We start from the raw sequence: 14423 nt of genomic DNA on the forward strand, positions 1-14423 counted from the left end.
TGGACTCGGGCTGAAAAACCCTCAGGGTAATTAAGTCCCTTACCCCACCCCCCCACAAAAGCAGCCTTCAGTTCATTTCATATGCCACTTTACCTTATCGTAGCTTCAAAGACTTGGACGGTGGAATCCTTGTCAAACGAAACAGTGTTGATCACTAACTTGACTGCTTTCTGGAACTCGGTTGAATTTCCCATTATCTTTAAACAGAGGAACACAAACTGTTACAGCAGCCTGAAGTGACAGTCTAGCGGTGATCTGTGAGTCTGCACTGCCTGTAGCTCTGTCCCAGTGAAGAAAAACACTCAAAACGTAGAAGGCAGTCACTGCTCACATCACACTCCAGGACAAACGGCGAGCCTGCCTCCTACCACTCACTGAAGGATCCCATCTCCAAGTGGCACAACTGTGTGAATGAACACTCCCAGAATCGCTGTCGCCTCATCTTTCCACTCCCTTCTCCCGCAAGCTCTGAGCTGACTTTTACTTGCAAGGCAGAACAGTTTCTAAAAAGTTGTGGAGCGGGAGAAAATAAGTCAGAAAATTAAGTAACAAAAATATGATTCTATCTCTGTTCTCAAATAAACCCAAGACATCTGGAAAACTAGTTGACCTTGCTTGCCATCCAGATGTGGAAAGATTTTGAGAACTAATACTAAAAACATAGCATGAAACAAGTAACATTTAAGACAAACTGGAGTCTTGGAAAATGGTTCAGTGGGTCAAGGCACTTGCCATGCAAGCCTGATTGATGGCCTGAGTTCAGATCGCCTGAACCCCTGTAAAAAGCCAGGCACAGTTTGTCCTTTGACTTCCACACAAACGTGGTAGCACATGCTTGCCCTCACACACAAACATGTACACACTCGTACAGAAAAATAAATAAATGCTTAAAAAGTAAAAACACAACATACAAATTATTAGCTCTGTCCAATTTAACAATTAAGGTTCCTATGTGAGGTACATAGACACAATGCCATAGCATGCTATTTCCTTCAAAAAGGGCAAAACTGTCATAAAATGATGTAGGTTAACCTACATGGAAATGATTTGATTTCACCCAAATTTTTATAACCATTTTTCATAAGGACACAAACACATACACCAATAACTTGGTAAATAAATAAATCAAGAACAAATGACTCTTCAGACACTCGCTCTCTGGGGTGTGCCTTATTTCTCACTGTACCGGGCTGCCATGTGTTTCTCAAGTCATATTGTTTGCTTGGGTACAGAGCAGAAACAGGCTTTCTGTTTACAGTTCTTCCTTTTTAAAGGAACATGCAATCTTGCTCAGGTTGTACGCAATGGTCAGGGGACTGTTTTCCCGTGGGTTCCTGCAGCGTATCTGCAAACATCTGCTGAAAATGCTAACAAAACAAAAGCCACAACTTAAGAATACCTGAGAAATGAGCCAACACACTAACCCATTCAAGACCAGATATTCTGCAATGAAAAACCACAGAAATGGGTCTGTTTCCTCACAGATGTTCACCAAGAACAGTACCTAGTGCAGCTGCAAGGTTGATAGGATCTCAGATCAAGCTGGGGAAGGGGATGAAACCCAGGCAGTTACACCCTGTAAGTTGTCACATTAGACAGCCAGTGAGTACAAAGTAACCAGGGTACAATTCACCCCGGCCTGAGAAAGGCTGACTGGACAGAGGAAGGGCTTTGCAGAATCTTGAAAACACTGATATGCAGCTCGCACCTATAGTTCCAGCACTCTGCAGACTGAGGCATGAAGGTCACCAGTTGGAGTCTCTGACTTAACGACCAAAACAAAACAAATGATGAGGGATGTAGCTCAGTGGAAGAGCACTCACCTCACGTGTGCAAAGTCCTGGGGTCAATCTCCAAGTCCACCAAATAAATACATACATAAATACATACACACATACACACATACATGCCTGTAATCACATCATTTGCTGAGGCAAGAAGATCGCTGCAAGATTAAGGCCAGCCTATACCTTATTTTTGAGACAGGGTCTCAAATAAATAGGGCCACTAAGGTAGCTTAGTATATAAGAATACTTGCTACAAAGTTTGACCACGCTGGGCGTTGGTGGCGCACGCCTTTAATCCCAGCACTCGGGAGGCAGAGCCAGGCGGATCTCTGTGAGTTCGAGGCCAGCCTGGGCTACCAAGTGAGCTCCAGGAAAGGCGCAAAGCTACACAGAGAAACCCTGTCTCGAAAAACCAAAAAAAAAAAAAAAAAAAAAAAAAGTTTGACCACTTGAGTTTAATCCCCAGAACCCAAATAATAGGAGAGAACAGACTCCTGCAAGTTGTCCTATGACCTCCACCCACATGCAGTGACATGTGCGGGACACACACACACACACACACACACACACACACACACACACACTAAATATTTTTAATTAAATAATTTTTAAACCTCAACATAAAATTTTTAAAAATTAAATAAATAAAATGCTATTGTGTGAGTGGATCTCCAATAATCAGAATTTCTCCACCTTGAGAACAATACTATGTTAAGGGGCATACTGTTAGAATACATGTTGGACAAAATTGGATTAGTAAACGTTTACTTAAACAACCATCTGCAGTCCTACTATATACTACTTATTGTCAAGTGTGGAGGACAGAGTACGGAGGACTGAGAGAGTGTGCTTTCTTAAGCTGTACACACATCTCCTAACCCTCTTCCACAACGGGGGTGGGGGGGTGGGGGTGGGGTGGGGTGTGGAGAGAGGCTGAGTCAGTAGCTTTGGAGCATTAGCACTAATTACACTGCTCTTACTTGTCTGGGCACATTCTGACATGTGATGGTGGCTGACTTAATGGAGCAGCAATCACTTCAGAAGGAAGTACTGGGAGACTGAGCGTGCTCTGCAACTACAGCCGGGAAGGAAACCCAGCAGTCCGATTAGAACCAGGGCCCAGGCCTGTTTCTGCAATCTACACAGTGAAGATGCAGAACATACCTCCAGCTCTTCCCAAATCCTGCAACTTTGGTACAAGCAAACCACGAGACAATCACGGTGTAAAGTTAGCTACCTTTCCCTACTCCAACTCCTAACTGACAGCTTTAAACATTTCTTAGGAACATTTAAAGGAGCCAGATAAATTGTTAAACAGAGTACTTGACATAGGATCCAATAGTAAAGACTGTCTTGGACAAGGAAAACAGGGAAGTCTGTAAAATTACTTTTCCTAAGGAGACTGTAAAACACTGGAAACGTTCCTTGGAAACCAGACCCTACGATGCTAGGCCAAGAAGCACACAGACACAGCCTGACGCATGTCCAGCGTCAGGCTTATCGCCTTCAGGAGGGTTCTCCTGTTTATGCTGAAAGGCCTCTAGCTCCCCCCCCTCCCCCCGCCCCCGCCGGGGTCACTGAGGATGCCAAGATGTGAGAGGGTAAAGGCAGTATGCAAGTTGGCAAGCCACATCTGGAGTGAACAGGAGCCAAAACCAAGAAGCAGTAAATAACAGGGGTGTTCACAGAGAGGGCCTCATGCACGAGCAGGCACTGGGCACAGACACTCCTCCGAAGCCAGTAGCCAGAAGCATTTGGGGGTACCTTCTGACCCTGGGATCTTCTGGTTTTTACTCCTCAAGTATTGTAGTGTTATAAGCTAAAAAGAAGAATGGTGGATTTGTAATAGGGAGCTCACACAAAATTACCCTTCACAACGAACGCTTCAGGGAAGAGAGCCTCACAGCCACGGCCATGATGCTAAAGTCAGAGAGCAATTAGGAGAGGTAGGTGTGTGTGGTAGGATGGGGATCCTAAAAGGAGAGACAGCCCACTTGGTTCCAGAGAACAAACAGAGGTTCTGACTCACAGTTTTCAGGGCTATAGGCAAGTTTCCTGCCTCACAATTTAGTTTAGTCTGGTCTATGTATCAAAGGACACAGAGACAGGCACTTAATAGGCGGCTTTCTGGGAGAGAGACATAGAGGCTAGAAGGTCCCTGTGGTCTGAATGAGAAGTATCCCCCATAGGCTCATGTTCTGGAATACTTGGTCCCCAGTTGGTGGTGCTGTTTGGGGACCTTATGGAACCTATAGGAGTCTCACTGTAAGTGGATGAAAATGTGAACATCCAGCTTCCTGACCCTGTTGCCATGCCATGCCTTTCCCACCTTGGTGGGAACCATTAAGCCAAAATAAACTCTCTTTCCCTTACCTTGCGTTTGGCCCTGGTGTTTTATTACAGCAACAGAAAAGTAACCAATACAGCCTGTGATCTAACAGACTACAATAACTGAGTAACCAATACAGCCTGTGATCTAACAGACTACAGTAACTGAGGAACCAATACAGCCTGTGATCTAACAGACTACAGTAACTGAGGAACCAATACAGCCTGTGATCTAACAGACTACAGTAACTGAGGAACCAATACAGCCTGTGATCTAACAGACTATAGTAACTGAGGAACCAATACAGCCTGTGATCTAACAGACTATAGTAACTGAGGAACCAATACAGCCTGTGATCTAACAGACTATAGTAACTGAGGAACCAATACAGCCTGTGATCTAACAGACTACAGTAACTGAGGAACCAATACAGCCTGTGATCTAACAGACTACAGTAACTGAGGAACCAATACAGCCTGTGATCTAACAGACTACAGTAACTGAGGAACCAATACAGCCTGTGATCTAACAGACTACAGTAACTGAGGAACCAATACAACCTGTGATCTAACAGACTACAGTAACTGAGGAACCAATACAGCCTGTGATCTAACAGACTACAGTAACTAAGTAACCAATACAGTCCGTAACAGACTACAGTAACTAAGTAACCAATACAGCCTGTGATCTAACAGACTACAGTAACTAAGTAACCAATACAGTCCATGATCTAACCAACTACAGTAACTGAGTAACGAATAGAGTCTGTGATCTAACAGACTACAGTAACTAAGTAGTAACAAAAGTCTCCAGGCTCTGTTAGGATAGGATGACAAAGAAAAAAGTAGGTCCTCTAAAAACTAGCCATGTACTTCTTCTCTCCCTTTAAGGAGAGCCATATTTCCCCTCAGTTAACCTTTGATGCTTTTCTTGTCTTCCCATGAAGATCATTAAAATAAATAACACTCAACAAAGCCTTCTGAGTACAGCATTTCCTAGAATTCCCATTCCTGGGGGAAATGAAGAAATACAATAAACCCCCAAACACTTTATCTTAATTATCTTAATTAAAGAAGAAAAGGCTGAGTACTTACTGCAAGTGTATCCAAGGCATCAACAAGAGTCAGGGAGTAATTCCCTAGGACATCATTGATGTTCAGATTTGAACTGGAAAAGAAAGAATGAAAATTAAACAAAGGTACTTTACATTTAAAGTGAAAGAAGGGGGGAGGACGGGACACCCGCGGAAGGGGTGGGTGGAAACCACAAAACTAAACACCCATCAGGAATAAGACTGCTGGCAATGTTCAGGATCCAGAAATGGACTGTGGGTAAGCAGTAGGGTGCAGGCAGGCCTTGTGTCTCGAGAGCAGCAGTATCTATGTGTTCACAGGATTAGGAAGTCTAGGACAGCAGAGACATGGGTATAGGGTGGTAGTGAGACAAGCTCAAGGGGATGTCCAGAGATGGGCAAATCATTCACCCTCTAGACACACTATCACCATCAAGTAGCTTTAATACTGTCAGACTTCAAAACTCTTAATTTCACAATCATTAGGAACTGAAGGAGGGATCCTGTCATGTGACCTGATATTTCTTCACTGCTCAAACTATGACACACAATGAAAACTAATACATCCGGGAAGGCTAGACAACAGTGAAAATGACCTGGCAGAGCTGAAGAAATTCAGGTCACAGACTCCACTCACTCCCTTGTCCCTTTACCACAAAGCCAGAAAATAATTCCAGAGGCTGGAAAGGAAAAGAAACCGATAGTAAAAGAAGAAATAAGACAACGGCTTAAAGATCTCATTTACTAGAGACCAAAGTAAGAAAGCGCTACTTTCATTTCCAGCCACATCTAGCATCCTCATCTTCTCTGCATGCCACCTGCCCTTACATCATCCCAAAGGCTCCCTGTACCACTTCCTTCCTATGAAAGAAGTTTTAAGGGCAGTATCCCACGGTCCTGGATGGCTTGGTCTGCTGTACCTCTCTCAAAGGCCTATGGGGGTTGCTAAGATGACTCAGTAGGAAAAGGTGCTCGATGCTAATCCTCAGAACCTGAGTTCATCTCCAGGACTCACATGGTAGAAGGAGAACACTAACTCTCACAAGTTATCCTTCGCCTGTGCATTCCTGCGCGCGCGCGCGCGCACACACACACACACACACACACACACACACACACACAGTATAAAAATAAAATAAAATGCCTTCCTCTGGATACGGAAGACGGTTGTTTGGCTCAAACTGTTTGGGGGCACCCAGGCAGGGGGATCGGGATCTGTCCCTGGTCTATGGGCAGGCTTCTGGAATCCGGTGCCTGTGGTGTGACACCTTGCACAGCCTTGGTGCAGTGGGAAGGGGCTTAGACCTGCCTAGGCTCAGTGTGTTGGGCTCTGTTGACTCCCCATGGGACACCTCGATTTGAGGGATGTGGGAATGCGGGGTGGCTTGGGAAAGAGGGCTGGGGGTAGGAGGAGGGGGGAATCTGTGGATAGTGTGTAGAGCGAGTAGAAAATTTCCTAATAAAGAAAAATGAAAAGAAAATGCCTTTTGGGCTTCATTCAGAGTGAAATAAGAATTACATGAAGAAGCAGGCATAAACAGCTTCCACAACTGACCTTAGCTGAATCTTCCAATGACTCTATTGTGTGTGTGTGTTGAGCACTTAACATAGGACAAAGAATCTACAGCAAAAGACAGGTTCCCAGAGGGGGTTACTAGGAACCAAAGCCACCAACAGCATCACTGGAAAGCTGCATTTATTCCCTCTATTTGATTTCTCTTAAAGAAACTCACACGATGGAAAGGGTGCCCTCAGGGTGAGAGCTATAGATTCACACAGGTCTCCAAAGGCAGTGCCAAGCACACAGGAATTGCCAAGGGTTGGAGGAGGGTCAAAGCAGACATCCTCACGTTCAAGTGTCCTCAAGAACACTTGGCTGGGTTGAAATATTTAACTCCAGGGCTATGCTGCTCAGAAACAGAATGAGTTCCAAACACCCACGTCACCAGAAAGTGGTTGCCATATCATTTAGCATCCCACCTGAAACAAGTTAAGGAGAACTCCGTATCACCTGGCATCCTAATCTGTGGCCAGCGCCTCCTCCCTAGCTGCCCCCATTGCCTTTCCATGTCTACTGTGCCTTTTCTCTTAGTCCACACACAAAAGGGACCTAGTGTTCGACTCGTTAAGAGCTGGGGGCACAGCAACCAGCAGAATGCTTGCCTTGCAGGTTGAGATGCTGGATCTGACTCGCGGCAGCACAGACCTGCCTAAAACAACAAATCCTCAGTAACACGAGCAACAACTAGTAACTGTTGCCAGAGTGGATGTTTTTCATGTATCTGCAGTAACTGTGATAGTTCCACTCTAGTCAGAAAAATCCACTTAAAGATGTAGAATGTTCACCAGAACGTTTTGAATTCTTTTCTACCAAATTATCCCAACACTTAAGAGACTGGGGCAGGAGGAGAGTTCCTTGCTTACACAGCAAGATCATGTCTCCGAGTGGCAACATCTAGATTAACAAAAATGGGCTGAGTTTAAGTGTAAGAGCTAGTCAGTGGTAGGCCTGAGCTAATGGCCAAACAGTTTTAAATAATATTAGCCTGTGTGTGTTTATTTGGGTGTGAGCAGCTTCGGAAATGCAAGGAGGCGGGAGTTGGGTAGACACAGAATAACTTCAGCTACAATTAATAATATAAATTATCAAAGTATGGAGAAGAGGGTAGAGAATAAAGAAAAAATCAGATTCCATAAAACAAACGGTCCTAGCCCAACAACAAGACATTTTCCCGCTTCCAGTTGTCAGCCCATCATGCAGATAACAACACAGCTCTGCTCTTCAGACATGCTTATTGTAGTCCTGTCTCACTCACCTAGTAGCTCTTAGGGAAGTCAATCTTTCAGTGCAAGGCAGAAATCAAGGGACAAGTAGTCCCATGTAAGCAGCTGGTCCAATCACAACTCAGCTCCCTCCTAATTCCTCACTTGTGCATGAACTTTCTTTTCGTTTCTTTTTTTTTTTTTTTTTTTTTAGTTTTTCCAGACAGGCTTTCTCTGTGTAGCTTTGGAGCCTGTCCTGGATTTTGCTCTGTAGACCAGGCTGGCCTCAAACTTACAGAGATCCACCTGCCTCTGCCTCCTGAGTGCTGGGATTAAAGGCGTGCGCACCACCTCCTTCATGGCGATCATTCCACTGTGCCATTCTGAAGTTCTTACTACCTCTAAACAAACAAACAAAAGCCAAGGGGGAGGAGGAGGAAGGGGAAGAGGAGGAAGAGGGGGAAGAGGAGGAGGGAGACAACAAAGATGAAGACCAAAGCCTCTGCTAGAAAATCTCTAATTCCGTAGCTAATAAAATCACGAAGCATGTTGGAAAACAACACAAGAAACCGAGCTGCGCATACTCAACCTGCAACAGCTGTTTGCAAATCTTATCTTCTGTGTAGGCAGAGAGATAACATAACAAGCAGTCCCTGAGCACTCAAGGACTTAGTAATCCAAGAGAAGCAAAGGGGACAGGACTCAGTTCTCAGTCAAAATCTGGAATGGCGGCTCAAAGAACAGGAATCAAACCCATGAGCAAACCAAAGAGAATCACCTTCCATAGCTCAAGAAAGACCTGTGCCGGACTCTGAAAGATTTTTTTAAAAAAGGAATTCTGAAAGAGGCTGTGTGTGTGTGTGTGTGTGTGTGTGTGTGTGTGTGTGTGTGTGTGTGAAGGCACAGGCACTCCATGCATGGTAAGAGCCCTGAGTAGGATTTCAAGTATCCTGCTGTCTCTCTCCATCTTACTGCCTTGAGAGAGAGTCTCTCGCTGAACTTGGAGCTCACCCGGCAGTCAGCAGGTCCCAGCAATCCTCTTGTCTCCACCCCATGGGGTTGGGTTACAGACACAGGAGTGACCACGCCCAGCTTTTTACAGGCTTGTTAGGGACTCAGACTCAAGTCTTCATTCTCACACAGCAAACACTCTTACCACTGAGCCATCTTCTCGGCCCAGGAGGTGGCCATCTTAAGCTAGATTGCCTAGGAACAAACTAGGTGAGGAACCAATATTTGATCTGTTCATTGGGATTTTCCTTCTGTTTTAAAAATGTGGTTTGGGGGAGGGGGTGGAACCAAGCATAGTCATGGGCCCAAACCCCAAATGTATAGTTGCCTTTTTTGGATTACAGAAATATCTAAATTTACTCAAAGGTTTGAACTTGGATTCCACAACCCAACAGCAGGCAGGAGAGAGGCTGGCTGTTTTCCTAGGGTTGGAGACTTGTTTACTTCATGATAACACAGGCCCTGTGGCTCTCAAGATAAGCATCGGGAGGCTGGGACTAATGAGAAATGACACAGCCAGGTAATCACAGCACTGGAGAAGGTGGATCAGACTGATCAGGAGCCTAGGCCATCCTCGGCCATCTATTCAGTTAAGGGCCAGCCTGTGCTACATGTGACTCTGTCTCAAAAAGAGAGAGAGAGAGAGAGAGAGAGAGAGAAAGAGAGAGAGAGAGAGAGAGAGAGAGAGAGAGAGAGAGAAAGAGAGAGCACCTACATTTTGTTTTGTGATGTTTTAGGTACTATTCAATGGCAAGTTCATTCTTTTTTAAAATAATATTAGATAATGGCAATGAACGTATTTGAATTTTGAAATTGAAATATTTTCTGGGCATGGTAAAGGCACACCTTGTAATAATTCCAGGCCAAGGCAGGAGAATCCTAAGTTTGAGGACAGTGGTAGACTGCCCTAAAGCAATTTTTTGTTACTTTGTTTTTTGCAGCACTAACCTTGAATTAAGGGCCTCTGACATGCTAGGCAATGCTCTACCATTGAAATATATCCCCAGGCCTCAAAATAAAAGTGCATTTCATATGTGTGTATGTGCATGTACATGCATATGGAGACCAGAAGATCACCTGGAGCTCGAGTTACAGGTAGCTTTGAGTAGCGAGCACTTTTCACTACTGAGCCACATCTCCAGCCCCTCAAAGTCTAATTTTTAAAGGGCCAGGGATGTAGTTTAGTAGCAGATCACTTATCTGGAATGTGTGGGCCCTGGGTTCAATTCTCAGTATTAGGGGGGAAAATTAAGTCTTCTTATTATACTTTATTTGGGAAATGTAAACACTTCCTTCCTACTTGTTCAGAACCAGAATAACAGAGCACAGACCTGAAACTCTTAAAAATATCAGAGCACAAGAGGAACTGTATACTACAGAAGGTGGGTCAAAACAAAACAAGCCCAAACTAAGCTTCCTGTTTCTGGAGTTGGCCAGGGTGAGGGTCTGCTCAAGGCCACACAATCCCGGTGGTCTTTCACCATGTCAGAAACACAAAGGCGCGCCACCCGAAAGTCCAATGATACCATTCCTCACTATTACTAATGCTGTCAACCCGGTCAGAGACTCGACTTCAACTTATAGGAACTGCCACTGCATAACCAAAGCAAACCACAACACCTCCCCAGGCCTCTAAAACGGCCTATGCACCCCAAGATGCCACTTGGACCAACAATTTCAACCAACCACCATCACCTCACTTTGCTGAAGGGTCCCCATCCCATCCCCAAATGCTTCATAGAGTGCTTATGATTCATTACAAAAAAAAAAAGCATTGCCCGGTAACGCAGAGCCTGTAACTCCAGCTACTCAGGGGTGTGAATTAAGATGACAAATTCAAGGCCTGCTGAGCTGCAGGACAAGATGAAAGCCAGCCTGTTCAACTTAAAAAGACTGTCTCAAAATAGAAAGTGAAAAAGGAGCTGGGCGGTTAGCTCGATGGTGGACTACTTGCCTAGCATGCACAAGGCCCTAGGATAAGAGGCACTTAGCTGCTTCTGGTGAAACGCTCAGCTCTCATTCGAGCCCACAGAGTAACTAAAACAGGGTGGAAGCCTGCCGTTTCCATCTTCCTTCTGCGTCTGTCTCCTTGCCTTTGGGTCATCCTGCTTTTCTCTACCCATGGCCATGTGAATCATTCCAGGAGCGCCCGTGTAGATCCAGTGATTCACACCCTCTCTCATTCCTGTGAGACTGAAGGCATTGTCTTAAACCTGGACTTACCTTAGATTCCACATGATGAGAACAATTATCTATGATGGGGAGGCTGTCCTCTAAGCAGATCACCTTACAAGAACTAGATTTCGGTGAAGACAACTCGGAATGGATTATCACTGTGCGGGCCCATCTAGCAGGACCTGAGCTGAGACTGTAATGGCCAAAACCACAGCTTGACCGGGACTACTTAGTTAGCTATCTCGCACCCTCTGCCCCAATCCTTCCTCTACTTGAACCTAAGGCTCATGGCAGGATCCTGAAGCCCAACTCAGGGACAGATGGACCCCTTTATTTGTTCTTTTCCCAGGATGTCAATTCTCTTCTCTCTGCTTTGTGCCAGCCGTTTTCTCTTTAATTGGCACCTTGGGATGAGTGACCAAGCCTAGCTTAGCAGGACAGCTGGAGCCAGAGCTTTTCCTGTAATATTCTGGTTATGCTAGGAACCATCTTCATCATGGAAGAAGACAGACAGACAGACTGACAGAAGAAAGAAAGAGGAACAAAGGAAGGATAAAAAGAAGCGCATTAAGGAAGAGCCACTTTCTGAGGAAGTGCCACGTCATCAGCACAGCAGTGCCTAGTCCAGAAAAAAAAAGAAGAAAGACAAGGAAGCAATGAGGCTAACGGAAGGGAACCATCATTCTGTCACCTGGACACATGTCATACTTAAGATTCAGATGGAAGTGTATCAGAAATGTTCTATAAAATTTTCTAGGGAGGTTGAACCAACAGTCGTCATCTATAGCTTTTCAAACCTTTTTTGTGTCTGATTGTCAACTGTAAATCTTATTGGTACACAAATAAAAATACTATCTTTGTAAAATTAAAAAAAAAATTCAAAAAGGTACATACAAATTGCAACTGTGTAAAAATAAATCAATAAATAGAATGTGTTGCCATATGGACACAGACTGCCAGAAACAAGCTACTGAAAGTAACTAGTGGGATTTTTCTGCTTCCCCTCCCAGATTTAAAGAAATCTGTTCTCACACGATAAAGGGGAGGGGAGGGGAAGGGTGATGGAATTGAAGAAAACATAACCATAGATACAGAGTCTCTCCTCTATGTCTCTTTTGAGTGAGACAACTCATTCACTCCCTATAATCTAAAGAGGAAGTGTTACTTCAGGTAATTTTATAGTTTTCCCCCCAAAGAAACAGAGAAAAAGCAGAAAGAAAGAAGAGCTGAAATATAGCTCAGCTGTAAAGAGCTGTATAAGAGCCGTGTGTTCAATTCCCTGCACTCCTGAAAGAAAGCAGGAAAGACGGGGGTGGGGGGGGGGTTATAGGTACAAAAGCTGATATGGCTAAGCAAGACAAATAGTTCATGAGTCCAAGAACTATTCAAGGCCCAGTGCCTCTGTGTGGGATGCTCCCTTGCTATTAGCTCATCACCCTGCAAATTAAGACACAAATTTACACTTAACCAACCCACTTATATAGCTCTTTATGCGCTCTAAGAGTATTAGCTTTCCTTTAAAATTGTTAATGTATTGGGGGCGGGTGTGCATGGGTGTCACAGAGGTGTGCAGAGGTCAGAGGACAACTCGAGGAGTCTCCTCAGTGTGCTTGCTCTTTCTCCATCCTCCATGTGGGTCATGGAGGATCAAACTCAAGTCCTGAGCATAGTGCCAAGCGCCTTTACTGGCTGAGCCATCTCACCAGCCCTTAGCTTTTCTTTTAGAACCGAAGAATCCTCCACTGCTTCCCACCAGGACAAGGAAAATACACACGCCAGGTGTCCAAGGGTGCCCATGTGCCAAGACAATTAACAACCCAACTCTACTCCCATCTAAGGGGAGGAAAACACCAGTCACCAACCGGCCTAACTGGGTCGGTGGCAGCGCACACCTTTCAAGAGGAGGACCTTGGCTGGGTGTTCTGTTCTCTTGGACTTTGAAGTTGACTAGAGTAACCCTGGAACGCCACCTTCCCATACGTGGCTAGTAGGCTGGGAGTACTGCCTGACCTTCTGACAGCACCATCACCCCATCAGTGTTTACGATGGCACCAAGCAATGACAGTGTCAGTCAGTTCAGCGCCTAAGAAATCATTCTTCGAGGATCCAGATCGCAAATCTGGGCCAGGCAACGGCCATCCCTCCCAACTAGCTCTCCTCAGCCTAGGCAACGGCCCCTGGGAAAGAGGAAACGCTGGCCCCTGGGAAAGAGGAAACGCTAACCCCTCGCCATCCCCTGAGTCCAATTCACGGGATGGCCCCTTTCTCGGAACCCTTAATCTTTATATTAAAGATTGGGTGTGGCGTTCTGATCAGGAGTGGAGAGGGTTCGTTCTAAAGCTGCGTTTTCCAAAGGAAGCCTATAGCTAGCACTTAGATAATATGTCCATCTGGAGCAGCGGCGTGTCTTGCCACTGTGACTGTCCCTTCCGGTCTCTGGCCCTCAGTTTCCCCATCTGTAACAGAGAATGACAGGGACAGCTGTCCTGAAGTTTGGAGGTCCAGGAGAATCAAAAAGAATGTCAGTCCACAGGGCAGAGGGGAAGGGGAACTTTGGACTTCGGCGGACTCTAAAGACCCTGGTGTCCCCTCGGGGACCCGATGGGGCGGAAGGCGGCGCGCGGGGCGTCCGGAGGGCTACTCACGGGTCCCCGCGGTCGGGCCCCCGGCCACGGCAGTAGATGGGGTTGAGCTCGTCCTGCGGAAAGGCGTGGGCCATGTAGTTGTCGTAGCCGAAGACGAACATGCCCCGCGCCAGGTCGCGCATCTGGGCACGCAGTTGCGGCGGGAAGGCGCCGCTGTAGCGCCGCTCGTACTCGTCCGGGCCACAGCCACGGCCGCCCAGAGCGTAGCCCCAGTGCGCCGGGCCACACACGCCCGGCCCCGGCCCCCTCGGGGTCTCGAGCCGCCCCTCCGTCCCGTGCCTTGGCCGATGCAGCCAGGCCGGGCCTTCGGGAGGACCCACCGGCCCCGAGCCGTCGGGGCCCCTCAAGCGCTGGAAGCCGAAGCTGAGCGGAAAGCGCTGGTAGAAGCCCATGCTGGGCCCCAGCCCGAAGACCAGCCAGAGCACCGCGTGGAGGCCGAGGCGCAGCAGCACCAGCCCCAGGACGAGCGCTCGCCATTGCATGGTCGCGCGGCCGCCGCGGGCATTATTTTGAAGCTCCGGGCGCGTCCCCAGCCGACCGCCGCCCCGCGCGTCCGCCCGGGAGCCTGCTCACTTCCCCTTTAAGGAACTCCCTCGTGACGCACCAGGAACTGGCCCATTGTCCCCCGCCCTGCGGCCCGG

The 14423-nt window shown here is 46.6% G+C and overlaps 1 protein-coding gene across 1 annotated transcript in view; it reads right to left on the minus strand.

Annotated features, from left to right (window-relative positions):
* The window catches only part of Edem1 (ER degradation enhancing alpha-mannosidase like protein 1), a 32439-nt gene extending 18016 nt beyond the window's left edge, over positions 1-14423 (minus strand). The window contains exons 1-3 of the mRNA XM_028867582.2: positions 13783-14423; positions 5211-5283; positions 94-197 (exon numbers count right to left, since the gene is read on the minus strand). Of these exons, the coding sequence (XP_028723415.1) occupies positions 94-197; positions 5211-5283; positions 13783-14264 (659 nt within the window). The 5' untranslated portion in view covers positions 14265-14423. The remainder of the gene's footprint in view (positions 1-93; positions 198-5210; positions 5284-13782) is intronic.

Source organism: Peromyscus leucopus, chromosome X, assembly GCF_004664715.2.
Source record: "Peromyscus leucopus breed LL Stock chromosome X, UCI_PerLeu_2.1, whole genome shotgun sequence".
NCBI classification, from domain to species: domain Eukaryota; kingdom Metazoa; phylum Chordata; class Mammalia; order Rodentia; family Cricetidae; genus Peromyscus; species Peromyscus leucopus.